Raw genomic sequence first — 21,401 nt, forward strand, 5'->3', positions numbered from 1 at the left:
GTGGCAATCATCGGGGTGTGCCACGTGGGGCCTGCCGCGGGAAGTGGAGCGGCGTCCGCTGTCGTGACTCATTTGGGGGTGGTAGAATCGTACAGGATCCGCCGCAGGGAGTGGAGCAGAATCATGGCCGTTAATACAGCCTGTCAGGGAGTAATGGGGTCGCGTAGGGTCCGCCGCAGGGAGTGGAGCAGAATCATGGCCGTTAATACAGCCTGTCAGGGAGTAATGGGGTCGCGTAGGGTCCGCCGCAGGGAGTGGAGCAGTGTTGTCCGTTATCGTGGCCTGCCTGGGAGTGCAGATCCGTCGGCTGAAGTTCGGCAGCGGTCGGAGCTGATGACGGAGTCTGGCTCCCGTAGGAGTCCGGGCGGAGTCCTCCTTACGGTTGGAGTCGTGGGCGGAGCCCGGCTCCCGTGGGAGTCCGGGCGGAGTCCTCTCGGAGTTGAAGTCGCGGGCGGAGCCCGGCTCCCGTAGGAGTTCGGGCGGAGTCCTTCTGCAGTTGAAGTTGGCGATGGAGCCTGGCTCCCGTAGGAGTCCGGATGGAGTCCTCCTGCAATTGAAGTTAGGTGCGAAGTCCGGCTCCCGTGGGAGTCCGGACGGATCTTACCGGCGGTTGATGTTGAGGACGGAGCCCGGCTCCCGTAGGAGTTCAGGTGGAGTCTACTTGCGGTTGAAGTTGTCGGCGGAGTCCGGCTCCCGTAGGAGTCCGGACGAAGTCTGTCTGCAGCCGTTGGTGTCGAGGACGAAGCCCGGCTCCCGTAGGAGTCCGGGCGGAGTCTTCCTGCAATTAAAGTCAAAGACGAAGTCCGGCTCCCGTAGGAGTTTGGTCAAGGCTTACTGGCAGTTGATGTTGAGGACGGAGCCCGGCTCCCATAGGAGTCCGGGCGGAGTCTACTTGCGATTGAAGTTGTCGGCGTAGTCCGGCTCCCGTAGGAGTCCGGACGAAGTCTGTCTGTAGCCGTTGGAGTCGAGGACGAAGCCCGGCTCCTGTAGGAGTCCGGGCGGAGTCTTTCTGCAATTAAAGTCAAAGGCGAAGTCCGGCTCCCGTAGGAGTCCGGACAAGGCTTACCGGCAGTTAATGTTGAGGACGGAGCCCGGCTCCCATAGGAGTTCGGGCGGAGTCTACTTGCGGTTGAAGTTGTCGGCGGAGTCCGGCTCCCGTAGGAGTCCGGACGAAGTCTGTCTGCAGCCGTTGGAGTCGAGGACGAAGCCCGGCTCCCGTAGGAGTCCGAGCGGAGTCTTCCTGCAATTAAAGTCAAAGGCGAAGTCCGGCTCCCGTAGGAGTCTGGTCAAGGCTCACCGGCAGTTGATGTTGAGGACGAAGCCCGGCTCCCGTAGGAGTCCGGGCGGAGTCCCTCTTGAAGTTGGAGCTGTGGACAGAGCCCATCTCCCGTGGGAGTTCGGGCGGAGTCCTTCTTCAGTTGAAGTTGGCGACGTAGCCCGGCTCCTGTAGGGGTCCGGGCTGAGCTCGCAAGGGCTAATCCCACTGAGAACTTCGACCGTGGGTATTTTGTACCCAACACTAGTCTCCCTACTTCCGAGTTTGAATTACGAATGAAGGAAGTACAGAGAGATGGGCATGGCCGAAGTTGTCCTCTCGAATCCTGCGCATAACCGCCCTTGGATATGTTGGCATTTAATGTGTGCACGTCAGAGCCCTTTTTCCGGTTAAGGCGACCTGAAGAGTCTTTTCGGAACTCCCACCGAAACGCGATCCCAAGCGTCGCGCTACAGAAATTTGCGAACAGTCAATTCTCGATAGCGGCGAGTGGGATATGCGGGACACGTGGCATGCACCAGTTGGCCTAGGGACACCCGCCGTCATAACTGCGCTAAGATCCGTTGGCTATTTAAACCCCCTACTCTTCCTTCGGGGCTTCATCCTGCCGAGAGGACGGCACCTTTCTTTCGTTTGAGAGCCTAGCTACTCAGCCACTTCCTCCGCACCAGTCCTTGCCGTCTTCAGCCCCTCGATTCTTCTCTAAGGGGTTCCCACGTCATGTCCTCCACCTCGGAGGCCATCCTCGAAGGGATGTCTAGAGCTTGGAGGAAGGCGAGGAGGAGAACAGCGACCGGTGAGTTCTCCGGTCATCAAGTGGCCGCTGAGGATCTCCGTCGTTTCAAAGGGGGCTCAAGGAAGAATTCCTTCAACAACAGGGGTTTAATAACGGGGGCCGCCGGTAAAGGTATTCTGTCCGAGAATTTCGGAGTAGCAAGGCGGGGTTATACCGGTCAAGAGGGCAGAGCTGTCGTCACAAGCTGTGGCGGGATCCTTGATGCCGTCGGGGCCGAGGGACCAGAAGCGGTCGGCGTCGACGGTGGGGCAGTAAAATTTGTTGCGGGGGCGGTGGAAGTAGCGCATGCCGACCTTGCCGGAGCGTTTTGGACGGTGGCTACCACGGAGTATTCGGTGATGACGCATATCTCTGGCGCCACCGTTGCTCCCAGGGTGACTCCGGTTCTTCTTGAAACAGGTCTTCGTCGCCGCTGCCGTTGCCCTTACCGCCCCCGGGAATCTATCCCATCCTTTTCCCCCTGAAGTTGTGACTTCGGAGGTGGGGCGAAGCAAGGCGGGGCGAAAGCCGATAGGCCCGCCACACGCATTGGACACGAAATGGGAAGAGAAGTTTGCAGCTTGAAGCGGCTTCCGGTGTATCCTTTCCAAATCGTGTTCTCGATGTCGTTGATGATGTATTTATTATTATTTTTTTTTCTGAACCATCGGGTCTTGTAACGTACACCTTGTTGGTTGAAAAATGAAAAGGAGATTTTGTTACCTCGTCTGCATCTTGCATCGAATAGTCGTCTGTCGAACTTCTTTATTCTTCTTTCTTCTCTCTTCCTCCTTTTCTTCTTTTCTTTTTCACGTCGTCCTAAGGTCATCGACGACCTCTTTTATTCGTGTTGGATTGTTATTTGCCGAGCTCCTTTTCGACTTTTACGCCGTTCGAAGATACCCGGTTGTCATTTTTCCGTCAATGGCTGCAGGTTCGCTTGGGGCCATTCGGGCCTGGGGTCCCTCCTAGGGCTTAAATTCGGGGATCCGAGCTTCTGTCACCCTAAGTAAGTTGTCCTATTTTGTGTCGAAAACTTCCTCAAAAGCTGGGACTCCCGATGGGAGCCCCAGTCCTTGCGGTGACAGAGTTTTCTGTACCTCGACCGCTGTCCGTTTTCCAATCGTAGCTGTCATGGTCCGTTGCCTTCCTTTTTCCTTCTCGCTCGGAATTTTTCTCTGCTGAAGTCAAGGCGAAGTTCGGCTCCCGTGGGAGTCCGGACGGAACCCTCCTGTGATTGGAGTCGTGGGTGGAGCCCGGCTCCCGTAGGAGTCCGGGTGGAGTCTTCCTTGGCGTCGTGGACGGAGCCCGGCTCCTGTAGGAGTCCGGATGGAGTCTTCCTTGGCGTCGTGGACGGAGTCCGGCTCCCGTAGGAGTCCGGGTGGAGTCTTCCTTGGCGTCGCGGACGGAGCCCGGCTCCCGTAGGAGTCTGGGTGGAGTCTTCCTTGGCGTCGCGGACGGAGCCCGGCTCCCGTAAGAGTCCGGGTGGAGTCTTCCTTGACGTCGCGGACGGAGCCCGGCTCCCGTAGGAGTCCGGGTGGAGTCTTCCTTGACGTCGCGGACGGATCCCGGCTCCCGTAGGAGTCCGGGTGGAGTCTTTCTTGGCGTCGTGGACGGAGCCCGGCTCCCGTAGGAGTCCGGGTGGAGTCTTCCTTGGCGTCGTGGACGGGGCCCGGCTCCCGTAGGAGTCTGGGCCTTCCACTTTGCTCGAGCCAGGGCGAGGTTCTCCTCCCGTTTCCGGCTTGGCTGTGGGGGCGCGTCAGGACGCTGTAAGGCCTCTCCCCCCATCCGGTCTGAAAGAACCGGGCCTTTGACTTTGCTCATGTCAGGACGAGGTTCTCCTCCTGTTCCTGACATGGCTGTGGGGGCATACTAGGGCGCTGTAAGACCTCTCCCCCCATCCGGTCTAAAAGAACCGGGCCTTTGACTTTGCTCATGTCAGGACGAGGTTCTCCTCCTGTTCCTGACATGGCTGTGGGGGCATATTAGGGCGCTGTAAGGCCTCTCCCCCCATCCGGTCTAAAAGAACCGGGCCTTTGACTTTGCTCATGTCAGGACGAGGTTCTCCTCCTGTTTCTGATATGGCTGTGGGGGCACATTAGGGCGCTGTAAGGCCTCTCCTCCCATCCGGTCTAAAAGAACCGGGCCTTCGACTTTGCTCATGTCAGGACGAGGTTCTCCTCCTGTTCCTGACATGGCTGTGGGGGCACATTAGGGCGCTGTAAGGCCTCTCCCCCCATCCGGTCTAAAAGAACCGGGCCTTCGACTTTGCTCATGTCAGGACGAGGTTCTCCTCCTGTTCCTGACATGGCTGTGGGGGCACATTAGGGCGCTGTAAGGCCTCTCCCCCCATCCGATTTTGAGATAGTCGGATTTTCATTTTAGGTACGTTAGGACGGGGTTCTCCCTCGTTCCTAACATGACTTTGTTTCAAGCGTTTGGAGGGGTCATATCCAGTCGTAATAAATCCACGCCAGATGGGAAGAGTACGTCAAGTAGAAAGAAATTTAGATTCAAGGTGAAATCGTAAGTGATACATTTACAGATTCCCCGAGCTTCACGGTCGCGGGTGGTCCGCTCCTCCTTGAGGCCCTCCGGTGATGGAGTCGATGGTCCCGATGGGAGGCCGGTCCCCGGGTTGCTCCTCCCTTCTTGGCGGTTCAGGCTGCGGAAGGGCCCTTGGCCGATCTCTTCTACCCTCAGGCCTGCGTCGGATGAACCTGTCGAGTCGACCTCGCCGAATGAGCTCCTCGATCTCGTCCCGGAGCTGGACGCATTCCTCTGTGTCGTGGCCGTGGTCGCGGTGGTAGAGGCAGAACTTGTTGGGGTTGCGCTTCCCGGAGTGTGTGCGCATCCTCTCCGGCCTAGGGAGCTGCTCCATGACCTCCATCAATACCTGGACCTTCGAGGCGTTGAGGGGGGCGTAGTTGCGGAATCTCCTTGGTGGGAAACCCCGCCGAACCCCGCGATCCGGGCTTCTCTTCCTGTGCGCCCGGGGTGGAGTATGGGCGCGCTTATGCCCAGGAGGGGATCGAGAACGCAGTCGGGCTTTCTTTGGCCTTTTTTCAATTGCGGGCTTACTCGAGTCTCCCGCTTGCCGCTCCCTCGCCGTCTCTTCATCCTTCATTTTGAAGGCTTCTTCCGCTCGGGCGTATCCTTCGGCCCGGGCCAGCAAATCAGCAAAATCTCTGGGATACTTCTTCTCCAGGGAGAACAAAAGATCATTCTTCTGAAGGCCACCCTTCAAGGCGGCCATTGCGACTGATTGGTCCAAGTTTCGGACCTCCAGCGCCGCGATGTTGAAGCGGTTGATGTAGGCCCGAATGGACTCCCCTTCCCTTTGCTTGATGTTGATGAGGGACTCCGAACCCTTCCGGGGGCGCCGGCTGCTGACAAAATGGGCCACAAACTGGTGGCTCATTTGATCGAAGGAAAAGATGGTACCCGGTTTCAAAGTCGAGTACCAATTCCTCACCACTCCCTTCAAGGTGGACGGGAAGGTCCGGCATAAAATGGCATCAGGAGCACCGTGAAGCAGCATCATCGTCCGGAAGGCCTCCAGATGATCAACCGGGTCCGAAGTCCCGTCGTAGCTTTCGAACTGGGGAAGCTTGAAGTTTGGCGGGATCGGTTCCTGCATGATCATTTGGGAGAAGGGAGGGTCAGTACAAATATCCTCACCATAAGCGGGGGGCGCATGGCGGAGTTCTTCGATCCGCCGGTTCATCTCCTGGAGCCTCCGGTCCAGGAAATCCTCTTGACTTCGAGTCTCGAAGGTCCTCTGACAGAACGGGGGCAGGGATCTTTCAGGGGTGGAGTCGTGGTCCGATTGAGGGCTCTCTACCCTCGGGTTCGTTTTCTCAGGAAGGACGGGGCGGCTGGCCCAGGTGGCCCGCCCCGCCGTCGGATCCTGGTGTTCCGGGGATGCCCTTTCCGGGCGTACCGATACCTGCGGCTGCTGCTGCTGCATAGCTTGCACAGCTTCGGTGAGGCCTCTGACCTGCTGCGCCAGCAGGTTAAACTGCTCCGCGCCGACCGCCGCCGCCGGAGGAGGAGGAGGTTGAGAAACAGGAGGGGAGGCCGGAGCCTGAGATCTGACCGCGAAGGCCGTGGACCGTCGCGTGGACGCCTTGCGAGGAGGCATCAAGTATGGATCCTGTGGGGGAACAAGGAGTGGGTGTCGGAGGAGACGATCGGGGGCGGCTCCGTTGAACGCTCCTTCAAGAACAAGGGTACTGCGAAGACACAGTCCTTCCTCTAGCGCCAATCCTGTTGGTGCAAAAATCTGCTTGCGCCGGAGAAGCTGGAGTCGAGGAAGTCGCGGTCGCCACCGGGACCTGCAAAGGAAGTCTAAACCGGAGGTGGGGTTGCTCCGACAAGATCCTCCGACGCTCAAGTCAGTTTTCTGCCTCAACAAGAATGGAGTGCTCGAACGGAGAATTTAGCAGAATTTTTAGATGAAAGATGAGAGCTTATTGAATAACGTATCTGGAGCCTCCTTTTATAGGCGGAGGGGGCGGTAGCCTGATAGCGACATCTGTAACCGTTTGGCAGCGGGCTGCCCAGGGTCAGGCGGAGTTTGTTGCAGAGAGTAGTGGGGTGGACCCGTGGCAATCATCGGGGTGTGCCACGTGGGGCCTGCCGCGGGAAGTGGAGCGGTATCCGCTGTCGTGACTCATCTGGGGGTGGTGGAATCGCACAGGATCCGCCGCAGGGAGTGGAGCAGAATCATGGCCGTTAATACAGCCTGTCAGGGAGTAATGGGGTCGCGTAGGGTCTGCCGCAGGGAGTGGAGTAGAATCATGACCGTTAATACAGCCTGTCAGGGAGTAATGGGGTCGCGTAGGGTCCGCCGCAGGGAGTGGAGCAGTGTTGTCCGTTATCGTGGCCTGCCTGGGAGTGCAGATCCGTCGGCTGAAGTTCGGCAGCGGTCGGAGCTGATGATGGAGTCTGGCTCCCGTAGGAGTCCGGGCGGAGTCCTCCTTGCGGTTGGAGTTGTGGGCGGAGCCCGGCTCCCGTGGGAGTCCGGGCGGAGTCCTCTCGGAGTTGAAGTCGCGGGCGGAGCCCGGCTCCCGTAGGAGTTCGGGCGGAGTCCTTCTGCAGTTGAAGTTGGCGATGGAGCCCGGCTCCCGTAGGAGTCCGGGCGGAGTCCTCCTGCAATTGAAGTTAGGTGCGAAGTCCGGCTCCCGTGGGAGTCCGGACGGATCTTACCGGCGGTTGATGTTGAGGACGGAGCCCGGCTCCCGTAGGAGTTCGGGCGGAGTCTACTTGCGGTTGAAGTTGTCGGCGGAGTCCGGCTCCCGTAGGAGTCCGGACGAAGTCTGTCTGCAGCCGTTGGTGTCGAGGACGAAGCCCGGCTCCCGTAGGAGTCCGGGCGGAGTCTTCCTGCAATTAAAGTCAAAGACGAAGTCCGGCTCCCGTAGGAGTCTGGTCAAGGCTTACCGGCAGTTGATGTTGAGGACGGAGCCCGGCTCCCGTAGGAGTCCGGGCGGAGTCTACTTGCGGTTGAAGTTGTCGGCGGAGTCCGGCTCCCGTAGGAGTCCGGACGAAGTCTGTCTGCAGCCGTTGGAGTCGAGGACGAAGCCCGGCTCCCGTAGGAGTCCGGGCGGAGTCTTCCTGCAATTAAAGTCAAAGGCGAAGTCCGGCTCCCGTAGGAGTCCGGACAAGGCTTACCGGCAGTTGATGTTGAGGACGGAGCCCGGCTCCCATAGGAGTTCGGGCGGAGTCTACTTGCGGTTGAAGTTGTCGGCGGAGTCCGGCTCCCGTAGGAGTCCGGACGAAGTCTGTCTGCAGCCGTTGGAGTCGAGGACGAAGCCCGGCTCCCGTAGGAGTCCGAGCGGAGTCTTCCTGCAATTAAAGTCAAAGGCGAAGTCCGGCTCCCGTAGGAGTCTGGTCAAGGCTTACCGGCAGTTGATGTTAAGGACGAAGCCCGGCTCCCGTAGGAGTCCGGACGGAGTCCCTCTTGAGGTTGGAGCTGGGGACAGAGCCCATCTCCCGTGGGAGTTCGGGCGGAGTCCTTCTTCAGTTGAAGTTGGCGACGTAGCCCGGCTCCTGTAGGGGTCCGGGCTGAGCTCGCAAGGGCTAATCCCGCTGAAAACTTCGGCCGTGGATATTTTGTATCCAACAGGAGTAATTCATGTTCAGCTGCAAAATCTCTGTTGTTTTCCCACCTTATTTGATAAAATCAACATTTTCTGAGTTATGCCTCAGGAAGATAAGAATGTAAGATGGCACAGGGAAATTATCATATTTGGAGCAAGACACCCAATTCTCAAAGCTGTCTCCATACAAACGGTTCTGGCAATGATCCTACTGAGGCCACTTCAAAGCTTTGTAGATCACAAGCAAATATAGGGAATGAAAGGTGCGGGCAAGGTGAAATAGTTCGGCCTTCATTGCCTTAAGGAAGGTTGCACGACCTGAACTAACCAATGTTAGCTTTTCTGCTATGTTATTTTCTTGGAAAATTTTGGTAAGATTTTCTCCAATTGCCAGAGTGGACAAGTGATTACTTAATGGCTCCCTATGGCAATGGATGCTGGCAAATGGCCAATTCTTGCGAGTGATTCGTTAAGACGAATGCTACATCTAGGGATGTTAACAACCGCAGATGCTACCATTCAACTTTAACCACCTGATTACTACTGATAAAAGTGACTCGATTCAATTGATTCATGGACTCTTCAAGAGAAGCAAATATAATGTTTGTCACCATTCTTGCATGTTAAAATGTTACAGGTCTTCCAGATGAATACATAGCCCTCTCTAGAGCCATTAGTCAAAGAATTGTTTTAGAGAAGCCCCAGAACAAAGCCATACCATCCAACAAGCCTAGAGCCATTAACATGCACAATGAATGTGTGGATGTGCTATTGGTCTATTGCAAAGGTAAGTCAGTAGGCACCACTAGCTATTCTCATAATAGCCAGACTTGACTAGAGTTCAAACAACCCTCTTTGGCTTGCATATTGCAAGATATCCAACCTCAACCTGGATCACCAATAAACCGCCATAAAGCATGACGGAATATTATAACTTGTTGCTCCTTTTATTGATCTTGTTTTGCGGCATCATCTTCAAATGATCGGTGCCTCTATGATCCCACATTTTCGTTCAAATCTTTTTGCATTTCCATTTTGATTTAGCTTTGATTCTCTTTTTGTATATAGTATAGGTTTTCAAAGGTCATTTGTGCTGAAATCTGATGAAATCTGTTCTTTAACTCATCTCAACTATGTTTTAATTTCAAAATAGTTGGGTCAGCGACATGAGTCCTTTTCCGCTGTTCCACTCGATTTAGGACCACCATTTCTGAAAGATGTTGAGATATCAAATTCTTCCTTATCACTTTATCCTTATGTGATTTTTAGTTATAAAACCTGCTAGAAATTCCAGAGCCAATAAACTTTTTATACTCGTTTTCTTAATCTCACCTTGCTCTAGCTTTCTCACTAAGTGATAGTCCTCCTCTAACTCTTCGTCCTCCTTTTTGATCTGAGTTGCTTGGCATTGCCTACTTGTTATCTTCCTTGTAACAATAATAGAACCATCTGGGATCTGCTTCACTCTTCTTGATTTTGCTCTTGCTGGGTTCTGCTTCCTTCCTTTGCAACGTCTTTTGCCATTGTTTCTCCTAAGCCTTGCCTCTCCAAATTCAAAGATTTGTTTGTAAATAAAAAAAATGAGGATTGAACAAAGGAAAGAATTTGAGTCATTCCGGCACTAGCCTTGTGTATGTAAGGCATGCCTGTCTCTGATTTGGTCACAAATAGTGGAAGAGGCATGCCAACCAAAGATCAACCACAAACATGGTGCTGAGTGGAAAATAAGAAGAATTATAGAGCAGAGAGCTAATATTGCCTATAAAATGATTGCTTGCTTGTATTTAATCTGACTAAGATTGATATCGTCCTCAATAGTTCCATCAAAAAAAAAAACATATCATTCATTCTCAGGGGAAAAACCATCAACTAAGAGATATTGATGTTTCGCCTCCAACATTGAAGGGATCTGCAGTGAGCCATACTCCATGGTAATTGCCCAGTTTTTTTTGTTCTTTCCACCAGACACTAAAAGAAAAACATTCTGGATGATCAAGAAAGTAGGGATAATGGAAACCTGAAGATGGACGAGCAGTGGTGCTCTTTATATGCATGGATGTATGACACAAATGCTTTAAGCTCCTTCTCCATGACATCATGGTCATGTTTTGCAGCAGATCTTAGCTGTTACAATTGATTCTCTTCATCTATACGGCAATCTTGGAGGAGCAGTTTGATTTAATAAAGATGCTTAAATTTTCAAATTCGTAATTAATGGTGTGATTGCACTCGTAGAAAAGAATTTGTGAATAAGAACAAGAAGAATATAGTTAGATGCTGAGCAAGTTGGTAATTTGCATCCTTCTTATTGTAATAGAGCTTCTACATACGTGTAATATATCCTCCGGAAAGATGAGCAACAAACATCTACAAACCTTTTAATTTTACGGAAAAGTCCAGAAATATATTAATATCACATGTTCATATGTGAAGGAAGGATTTATATGATTGGTTCACGTAGCCACCACTTTCTAACACACATATAATACCTACAGTTCCATTTTTTCATTTAAAAATTTTGTATAACAAAAATATTCTAATTTTTTAAAAAAATTATGATATCCGATGGCATATTATGACATCCTGCGTCAAATTATGACTTCTTGCAAATTAGATGTTATAATATAGTCCAAGATATCATAATATTATATAGGATGTCATAATATGGAAGGGATATTTTTGTTCAATCATTTTTCAACGCTAATTAATATTTGCAGTTCTGCTTTTTCATTTAAAAATTTTGAATAACGAAAATATTTCTGCTCTTTGAAAAAAATTATGACATCTTGCATCAAAATTATGATTTTTTGTATGTAGAATATCATAATATGAAAATAAGATGTCATAATTTTTTAGAAGGATAAAAATATTTTCGTCATTCAAAATTTTTAAATTAAAAAATAAAATTATAAATATTAAATATATATTAAAAAATAATAACTATATAGATTAATCTTATAAAATGATACAATTCATACCGAATTTTCTACTCCATCTGCCGTGCACAAAGGATTTCGCGTGAAGAAAGTCAGCAGCAAATTTGTCAATTTAATCAATTTCATATGAATATGACATATCAATTCCTACAACGGTGGCCAGACCTGAGAATTTTTCATAAAAATTCCCATAAAATAATATATTTATATAAAAATATCTACACCGCCCAAATTGACGCAAAGACGCTGACAACTGATCAAAACCTAGAAAATCCACGCACATGAATCAGACGGTTGGAGTTTCGATCCTGATGGTCGAGTCTCCAGTCTCCCGTAAGTTCGGCACCGTAGGATCGGTGATCGTGTCGACTAATCCCAACCGCATACCGATAACACTCTCTCAGCTCCGCTCGGATGCTCTCGGTGGCCGCCACAGAGAACCGCCTCCGAGATGCCGGCGCGACGCCGTATCGCTTTCTGGGCTCTCGTTGCCTCGCTTCTGTGCTTCGAGCCGGTCCTCTCCCTCGCGAGAGGAGCTTGCGAGCTTAGCGTTCGATGGCGCGATGCTATTTATAACTATAGCTTGGCGTCGCCCACCTCTAATCACCCCCACGGCGTTCTCAGCGAAGATGGGTACTTCTCCTCGCCCCGTTTCTTCGTCTGACTATTTCTTTTCTTGCAGATTTTTTTGTTTTCTTAGATGGAATTTGGACCGCATCTACATTGGATTCCTTCTCTTCAACTGGATTTTTTTTTAATTTAAGTTTAATTTTCCTTTTTCTAATCAGTATTTAGTGGGACTAGATGTGTAAAATAGAGGAATAAAGCCTTAAAAATTTGACCTTGGAATTAGTAGACATTCGAAATCCACTGGGGAAATTTGGAAAAGGATGATTTTCCATATTAAGTAAAAGATAAAAAAATTAAGCTAAAAAGTTACTGAATCTTGAGTTGATATTGCTTTTTGGGAGTCAATTATGAGGCCATTGAAATAATTGAGCTTCAGTGTACCTTGCGCTCTCACTACTTCTTGAAACACGGGATTGAGAAGCTTTTCAGTATGCTTCGAATTCTGTTGGCTTTTCTTGGAACAAAAGATTCAATGCTGACTGGTTTCCAAAGAAGATGGGACGTCGGATTAGCATTCTGAACTACGACACCTTTTGAGGAAATCAATACCTTGATTTTTGTTTTTCAAATTCTAGTTTTTAATTTATATGCAGAAGATACTTGCATCAAAATCAACTTCAAAGCGGTAAACTGTCATTATTTATCACCTTGCTACTAAAAAATGTCACACCTTTTTAGTTTATTCCTCTTATACTTTGTCTGTGTTTATTTTCCAGTCTACAATCGATAGCATCTAGAATGTGAAACCTTGTTTTTTCCACTTTTCTCCTTCTGCTTAGCATAACCAGTGGGCTTATACTTTGGAATACTTACTTTTAATGTGGGAGTTCTGCTAATTCAAAGAATTATATCATCGTGTACCAAAGAAAAGGAATAACGCCGTCTCTACTTTTGAGTGTATGATCTTTAGCTTCTCAATTTTAAAGCACAGCATAGTTTGATCTATATTTTTCTGGTTCAGCACCACAGTTTTGTCCTCAAGAATGGAATAGCTGTCTAATTCTTTTAAATTTCCAGAATATTTCATTGTTCCACAACAAATATAATGCAGTTATATAACGTTGACATTGTGTTTTGTAGGTTTTACAAGGTAGCAGTAAATGAGACGTTGCTCTGGTTTCAGGTTGGCCTTGTCAGGTTACCTTCTTAGTATGAGCTTCCGGACTTTCATGACTACTGCATTGTGTACCTTTCTGTTAAAAGTAACAAGTGAATGTTTGAAACTTTCTGTCCACTTTAGAGTTTAGATTACTTGACCATGATATTAACTTTCAAGGAGAATAGCTCATGTATATCTCTGGGATGGTGTATTAGATAAACCACATTGCTTCAAATTGAACTTCTTAAGTTTGATGTTATTCAGGTCATTGATATTCAGCTCATCAATTTGTATGTGAACAGCTATGCGATCAGATGATATTCAACCATGATCCACCTAGATGTTTTAGTTGCCAGGTAATTGCTTCTGAGGGTGTTCTCACCATCTTCTTCAAGTTAGTTTTCTTTGCTTGGCTTTAATTTCTTATTTCAAGTAGAGCAACTGGATATTGCTATCTTGGAAAGTTTTAAGATGACAGTGCGTGCAATGCTGCTATTTATAATTCTGTGTTATCCATTGTGCTATTTGTTATTTTTCTTTTTGTCTAATTGCTTTACTTAATACTGTTATCTTCTTATGACCAACATTGCTGATTTTTTCTTTATTTCCTGTAATAGGACTGTGGAGGTCCTTCTCATTGTGGCATGAAGTGCAGTGCACTTGTGGCAAACAACATAGGAGGTAGGCTTATTTTTTGTTGGGTATCTTGGAACTAATTGCTGTAGCATTATGGGATTTTGTGTCAATGTCTATAATGGTGGACTCTATTTGTTCACATGCACATGAACGCATGCACAGAGAGAGAGAGAGAGGGGGGGGGGGAGATAGAGAGAGAGGTGCTGAGTACCCCAGCAAGCAAGTTCTACTCATTCATTCTTCAAGGGTCATCCATCAGTGTTCTGTCAAAGCAGTTCACCGTTCTCTAGCTTTCATGGGCATGTACCAGTTATGTAAGAAATGCTGTTGGTCTGTGTACAATGGTGAGGGTCGGTAATGTGAACATATTAGATGTTTTCTACATCTGGCAGAATGAGCATTTTCTTGCAATAAATCGATCAAATAAGTTTATGATGGCCAAGAAACAACTAATGGTCAATGAAGAATAAATAAGGGTGGCATGATCGTTGAGCCTAAGTTATTTGTTCCTGATTATCACGTCCTCGTTTGCCCTTTATTATATTCACATTTCAATATAAGCTCCTCAATATTCACACTGTTTATTTTCAAAATGCTGCACTTGAAGTTACTGTTTCTCTTTTTTCTTTCTTTTAAGATGATGTTTCAGATAGCTTTATGATTGCTTTCATCAGCAAACTGGTCTAACTGGGCTTAACTGATCATGGTGGCTTATGCAGGTTATCCAGTTTGCACAACTATTGGGGGGTTACCAAATCAACATATTGCTCTCATTGGTAATATTGTACTCTTGTTGCATGTATATACATATATACATGCATATTTTTGTTTCCATAAGTCACACAAATATTTATCATATCACTTGAGTTGTTGAGTTTTCTATCAGTCAGATGGTTGCTAGTGTCATTACCTTTCGGTGGTGCTTGGTGACCCAAATGGGATCACCAAGGTGATCTTAGATCATTGGTGATTGTGATCCCCAGGTAATCCGATCCCCGGTGATTTAAGATCATCATGTTTGGTATTGCTATATTCTAGTGATTAAGGATTCACTAATATCCACGTGTAACTGATATCACAAAAAGTTTCCCTTTCTTTTAATTTAGCCAAACTTATCAACTTGTTGCTATTAATAAATTCACTTGTCTGATTCTACTTTTGAGATCCCTCCCTCCCTCTCTCTCTCTCTCTCCCCCTCCCTCCCTCCCTCTCTCTCTCTCGCCCCCTCCCTCCCTCTCTCTGTCTGTGAGAATGGCTAAATTTGAGCAAGTTTTTAACTCATCAGTCACTATATGCCCCCTCTCCATTCCCCGACCCCCACCGTAATGCTTTTTTTTTAATTGAATTGACAGATGAAAATGATCCAGAAAGGGGTGTCATCATTAGGATGTCAGCAAGTGGCCAGGAAAAATTTTGTTCACTTTCTGTTTCAGTTTTCTGTGATTCAGTTAAAACACAAGTGAGTTGTTCTCCCTTCTTTGGCAGGCTTCTGCAAATATTCATATCTTATTCTTTACACCTCCATGTTCCCATTCCAGGTACCAAATTCATTGAACATATCAGGAAGCTGTGACTATGTAAGTGTAACTTATTTATTTATCTTTTGTGTCTAAGTAATGTTTGTTGGGGATAAAGGTTATCTATCCATGTAATTTTTTCTATTGTTCATGATTGTTAAGAAAATAAAATGGGCATATTGAGTCTTGGCCTATTTCTCAAAAGGTGACTAGTGTGAGAGAAAGAACAAAGTTATTTTTACCCTTTATGATTTGCATTGAAGCGGATATTCAAAAAGAAGATCATGAAAATATATCACAAGTGTATTGTGGTAAAAGTAATAAAGTGAAGTGGGTAGAATATCCACTTCCTTATGTGCTCGTTGTGAGATATAGTGAGTAAAAACCCCTTTGCCCATTTAAAGGTCCTTATTCTTCTGCTGGCTAGTGAGTAGCCATTGTCCCCGTAGAACATAAATTCTTTAGGAAGATCAGTACAAACATTCTAAATAACTTTAAGGATAGTTCCTACATATATATATACTATCTAGAATGCTTGTTCTTTTGATATTAATACTAAGCTGAGCAGCTTTTTCTTAGTGAGAAGGCTCAGATCTGGAGCCCATCCTTACGTTTTGAAAAGAATCTGCACCCTTTATCTTTTTCTTTTGTAATGACAATATTACCAACAAAAAAGAAGTTTGCATGAGGTTTAGGCATTTTTGAGGTTTTATTCACAAGCAACAGTAGGATAGAGGCTAGATCCAATTTCATAGCATATATTCATATGTTTTTTTTATTTTCCTAAGTTTTCCTTCTGCTTAATATAATCAACCGTGTGATTGGTTAAACAAATCATCAAATGCAAGAAAGAAAAAGATGTTGGAAATGGTCATAACTAATTTTCTTTACAGGCTACAATGCTTAGGCATCCATCCGGTTGTGCTAAAGTAAGTTCTGTCAATGGAAAAGGGCTGGGCTGGTTTGGTACCTTAATAATCATGTAGGTCTTTTGAGCATTATCCACATTCACTAAGCTTTATATTTCATAAGCAATAGAATTACTCACCTAGCTTCCTCTTATAGTTGCTTTTGTAAATCCTTGTTGACTAAATTGCTTTGCTTTTCCAGAATCTTATGCCTTCTAGGAGGTTACATTCTGGTTGGCACCATTTACAGGTTTTTCTTCCTCGGAATTCATGGTGCAGAAGTATGATTTTTTCTCTCACTGCAAACAGTGTGCTTTACTTACCACAGATTAAAATTTTACTCAGACTATTTATGCATAGAAACTGCTGTAGAAAAGTAGACTCTAAGCATGTCTTTTGCTAAGATAACTTGCCGATGCAAATGCTTTCAAATTTGATTTATCTGTGCAACTTGTCAATTTGCTCCATTGGTTTGAAGTCAAGTGCCAGATAGCAAGGTTTTACGTCCTAGTGGGATGGGGGGCATCCCGGCCTCTCGTCCCGTTCTTGTGAGAAAATGGGATTGGGACGGGCTCGAGACTCTGAAACCCATCTTTGTAGCAAAAGAAGAAAAAAGCGGAAAGAAGGAAATAAAGGAAAGATGAAGAAAAGGGAAAAATGAAAGGAAAGAAGAAGAAAAACGAAAAAAATAGAGGAAGGGAGAAGAAAAAGAAAGAAAAAGGAAAAAAAAGAAAAGAAAGTAGAGAAAAAGAAAGAAAATAATGAAGAAAAGGAAAAAGGGAAAAAAAGAAAGAAAAAAAGAGAAAAAAAAGAAGGAAGAAGAAGAGAAAGATGGAGATATCCATTGAGATGCATTACCATAACTGCTATCGGGACGGAACGGGGCAATGGGGCATCCTTTTCCATAGAGAAATCAGGGCACCTTTGTCCCATGGGATTTAAAACTTTGCTGGATAGTGACATGGTTATTCGGGCATGTATATATCTATATCATTGTTGCAAATGTACTAGTTTTACGATGATTAGACAAGAGAGCAAATTTTTCCATTTGGTTGAAGGGAAAAAAAGAATACAAGACCTTCTAATTCTTATAGACATTGATGACATTCATTTGTAAAGTTAGGTATTGATGTTCACTGTGAACAAGATAAATTTTTTCTTTTAGTTGAGATTCTGGCACAAATGATTCCAGTCATGTTTGGATCTTATTGTAGATGGATGCATATGCTGTCATGAAATTGAAAGGCAGTTCATGTTGGTTTTCCTTCATCCACTTTAAAGTTTGAATAAGGATGTATAGCAAGAATGTCACATGCTGAAGGTTAGAATTTTAGTCTGAATACAATGTGGGCATATTGCCACATTGTAACTAATAGACGTATGTTAGCTCTGTTTGAGGAGATGAGGACCTTGTGACTTCACTCCCTTAATCTTGCTAATCCACCCTGCTGCTATTCTGCAGGTTGTTAAACTGCATACTCAAAAATTTGTGCAAACACAGACAAACAGGACAGTTACTGTCATAGAATCATTATACCATTGCATCTTCCTGTCTTCCATGAATTGCATATAGAAATATTCTTCATGCTGCAGTTCAGGTTTCATTTTCCATGATTAACTTTGCCTTCTAACTTTGGGGGGGGGGGTTGAATTTCTAAAACCATGACCTTGTCTTTTTTTTTTTTTTCCTTGATGAAAAATGATAAAAATAAGGGCAGAGTTTCTGAAAAGGGAGTTCCAAATTGAAAAGCTATGAATGATGGGAAGGAAAAACATCATAAAATTTAAACGGGAAGTTTCAAAGCCCCTCCAAGTAGAGGAGATCCCCAATATGAAACCTTGGTGGGGAGCCGCGGGGGTAGGGGGGCGCGCATTGCCTGCAATGCAATGAATGCTGCAGATGACTTCAACCCAAGCAGTGACCTTTGCATGTTGGACTCCTTAATATTATGCTGGTTTAAAGTTAGTCTAATCAAATCTAGCATTCTATCTTAATGCTAACTCTGTGATCCATCTTTATGCAATTAATAGCTGGATGAAACTGTATATCAAAACCAAATTTGATTTTCTATAGCAGGATATAATAGGGATACTATTTTTCTCTTGTACTATCATTTCCTATAGATTTGTGCACATAGCAATGCAAGATTTGATAGTTGTACAGTTGGTTTACAATGTTTGTTTTCCCTTTACTTCAGGCTATACCAAACGTCGAATTTTGGCTCAGTTTGCCACAAAGAGCAAGGGTGAGTTCTTAACATAATCTTATTTTTGTAATTTAAGGTACTCGTCCAGAGCGGTATATTGCATCGAGAGTATGGCATATAACTTTAAAAAGGCTAGAAGCTGTTCAATTGTTTGTGGTTGTCATTCTGTCAAGATGTTCTTGGACAGGCTATCTGTAGTTTTCCTCTTGGTACATCTACAGTAGCAAGTCACAATGGGAATTGCTGGGCCGACATTATGAGCACCAAAAATTAACGTTTTTATTTTCTCATAATAGCCATACTTGGGTGGTGTATCCGGGAGGTTCATGTCTCATTAACATGATCTGATGGTTGGTGTTGTACATTGCAAGCGCCACTGACTACTTTGCAGTTGCAAGTGCGCAGGCATTTATCTGGTTGAAATGTGATGCAACCGACCAATGTCTAATTGATTTTAATGATCTAATATACTTCATCCTGTTCTCCAGGGTATGCTTGATTCCTTGGGAAGAAGATTCCGAGGACACACTAGAGATGGTCGAGGTTCTTATGCTCCTATGAACTACTGAAAAACACATTTGGCCAACTTTCTCATGGAGTTCTCTCTTGGTGGATTTACTCATCTAGGCAAACAATTTGAGAGATCAGCAGTGTCTGCAATTAGAAGGAAACATTGCATGGTATTTATTATCAGGCTCACTTGCTATATTGAGGTGTGCCACAGAGGTTCTCATTGATAGTGGATATTTTTGTTTTTTATTGTCATTTTCTTGATTAGAGCATTTATAGTATTTTTCTACCCTCATCTGATGTAGCGTTATCAGAGGTGATGGCTGATTTTTTTTTTTTTGGTTGCAAGTGCAGTTAAATATTGCTGATTTGTCTATTGCTTCATGGCCATGGTTCTGCGTTTGTTCTTTTCTTTGGAATTTAAATTTGCACCCGCAAGTGGAATACCTTGTCTTACATTAATCATGACTTGATTTTGCTACTTTGTATGAGATCCACCTTCATAGTTGGGTGGATGGTGACAAGTCTCAAGAAGTTTCAAGCATAATGATTTTTTAATTGGTGATAAAGTTGATCTGGAGACGTGAGGGCCAAGACAGCTCTTGTGGGATATATATCTCTCACTTCCATTTTTAAATGATTCGCAAAGGTCGGGTCCACTCTGATGCTCTTGTTGACTAACAAATTATAGTGATGCATTACAATGCTTTATCCAAATTAATTAGGCAATCTTTATCGATCCCGTGCAACTTGAAAGCAAACAATCTTAAAATTTTTAAATTGTGGATTTGACAAATTTCTTCTCTATCTGTGTTTTTAAATTTTTAATGCCTTTCGTTTTACAAAAAAAATTTGAAACACTCTTCTTTTTCTCCATGGTAAAGAATCTCTGACTCTTTTGTTGACGGGACTTCTTAAATTATATATTTTTGCATGCTTTGTCCGACGTACTAATCCATAAAGCTAACACGTCTTATCGCTGTCTCCGACGATTGTTATACTGCAAAGTTGAGTGGAGATTTTTTAAACACCTAAAAAATTTCAACCTCACCTCAAAATATGTTAATTGCATTTTTGCCTGATTCTCTGTTAATTTATACATTGAATTAATCTATTATTCTCCTTGTCTGCTTGCACTAAAAGATTGTCTCATATGTGATGTATACTTTTAGTGGCTGTTGGTTCTTTAGTTCTTTTATAGTTGTATCAAAGTTTCATGCTCAATCTTAATCACTTTTTATAAGTGAACATGTATATCTTAAAACTCTAAATTGATGTGCATCAGTGGTGCTTAGTTTTGTTGAGTTTGATGCCTCAAATTCAATCTTGATTGGTTAATAGAAACCCAAAATTCAAGGATTGATAGAGAAATTATAAGATTGAGCTCAATTAAGTTCGAATCGGAGGTGAACCGGCTAATTTGAAGTTGAACCGGTGAAGAATCAGTAGTAAATCGATTGAATCAGTAGAAAATTAGCTGAAAACTAACTGAATCTTGAACCAGGCTGAAGGTGAACCGGCTAATTTGAAGTTGAACCAGTGAAGAATCAGTAGTAAATCGATTGAATCAGTAGAAAATTAGCTGAAAACTAATTGAATCTTGGATCGGACTGAACTAGTCCGAATTGATGCTAAATCGGCCGTTGGACCAACATTTGTGACGGGAGATTTTTGGACTATCCAATCGACGCGATCAGATAGCTGGCGATTGGAGCACGCTCGGGCTACTATGGAGATGCGGATCCGGTGTGTGGGCCAGCAAAAAAAAAAATGACGATCAATAATATTTGTGCATCAGAACAGTGATTAGACAGTTGAGAGTTGTTCTGATTCAAATAAGCATAATTTGATAGTTTCTTATCTGTTTTAGGTGTTCTTGGGCTTAATTAATAAAAAGCTTACAATGAGCTCTACGACTTGGTGATAGAGTTTGCGGCGGTTGGAGTCTCTCTTTGAAGGTTTTGAGAGTTTTTATGAGGGATGTATATTTCTTATTGAGAAATTAGTATATTAGAATTGAGAGTTTGTAATCTTCTCTTGTATTTATGGATTTTTCTCATATTAAAGTTTGCATGCCCCATGGAAGTAGATCTTGAGTCAATCTACATTATTTGGTTGTATTTTGTACTTCTTTCTTCATTCTTTCTTTTGTGGTATCGACATCGCCATCAGCGTTGCATTCTTGGGTAGAAATCCATATTCCGCATTCATGAGAGATTTTTCAATAAGTGGTATCAGAGCATGGGATTGTCTGGATTGTGGCAGTGTTGATCAAGATTGAAGAAAATTGAGAAAACATGATCAATCAAAGTAGAGATTAATTGATTTGACAAGAAGAGCAATTTTTTTCTATGGCAAGCGAGGATGAAGGATGTGCTTATCCAATAAGGATTGATTGATACTCTCTTGTGCGAGAAGAAGCCGGCTATCATGGAGGAAAAGGATTGGTAGTGGCTCCAGATGTAGGTGGTGAGCACAATCCGTTTGTACTTGACAGATGATATGATGATTCATGATAGGGCCAGTGAAAAAAAATATGGCGATTAACAGTATCTGTGCATCAGAATGGTGATCAGACTGCTGAGAGTTGTTCCGATTTAAATGAGCATAATTTGATGGTTTCTTATCCATTTTAAATGTTCTTAGGCTCTATAAAAAGCTTACGACGAGCTCTATGATTTGGTGGTAGAGTTTGCGATGGCTGGAGTACTTCTTTGAGGATTTTGATAATTTTTGTGAGGGATATGTGCTTCTTGTTGAAAGATTGGTATATGAAAGTTGAGAGTTTGTGATCTCCTTTTATATT

The 21,401-nt window shown here is 45.1% G+C and overlaps 1 protein-coding gene across 1 annotated transcript; it reads left to right on the plus strand.

The window, feature by feature from the left end:
- The first annotated feature begins 11,399 nt into the window (after nt 1–11,399).
- On the plus strand, nt 11,400–18,890 carry LOC105044726 (uncharacterized). The gene is made up of 11 exons (XM_010922714.4): nt 11,400–11,721; nt 12,799–12,841; nt 13,120–13,173; nt 13,435–13,498; nt 14,173–14,229; nt 14,806–14,912; nt 14,992–15,030; nt 15,864–15,952; nt 16,081–16,159; nt 18,077–18,124; nt 18,574–18,890. Exons 1-11 carry the CDS (start codon nt 11,540–11,542, stop codon nt 18,652–18,654), a joined length of 843 nt encoding a protein of 280 aa, XP_010921016.1. The 5' UTR covers nt 11,400–11,539; the 3' UTR covers nt 18,655–18,890.
- Nucleotides 18,891–21,401: the final 2,511 nt, after the last annotated feature.

The sequence above is a fragment of the Elaeis guineensis genome, chromosome 5 (assembly GCF_000442705.2).
Source record: "Elaeis guineensis isolate ETL-2024a chromosome 5, EG11, whole genome shotgun sequence".
NCBI lineage: Eukaryota > Viridiplantae > Streptophyta > Magnoliopsida > Arecales > Arecaceae > Elaeis > Elaeis guineensis.

Coding starts and splice junctions, on each gene's coding strand:
- LOC105044726 (XM_010922714.4), top strand. CDS start 11,540: ATGCCGGCGCGACGCCGTATCGCTTTCTGGGCTCTCGTTGCCTCGCTT. Junction 15,031..15,863: donor TATCAGGAAGCTGTGACTAT/GTAAGTGTAACT, acceptor TTTTCTTTACAG/GCTACAATGCTTAGGCATCC. Junction 16,160..18,076: donor TCGGAATTCATGGTGCAGAA/GTATGATTTTTT, acceptor CCTTTACTTCAG/GCTATACCAAACGTCGAATT.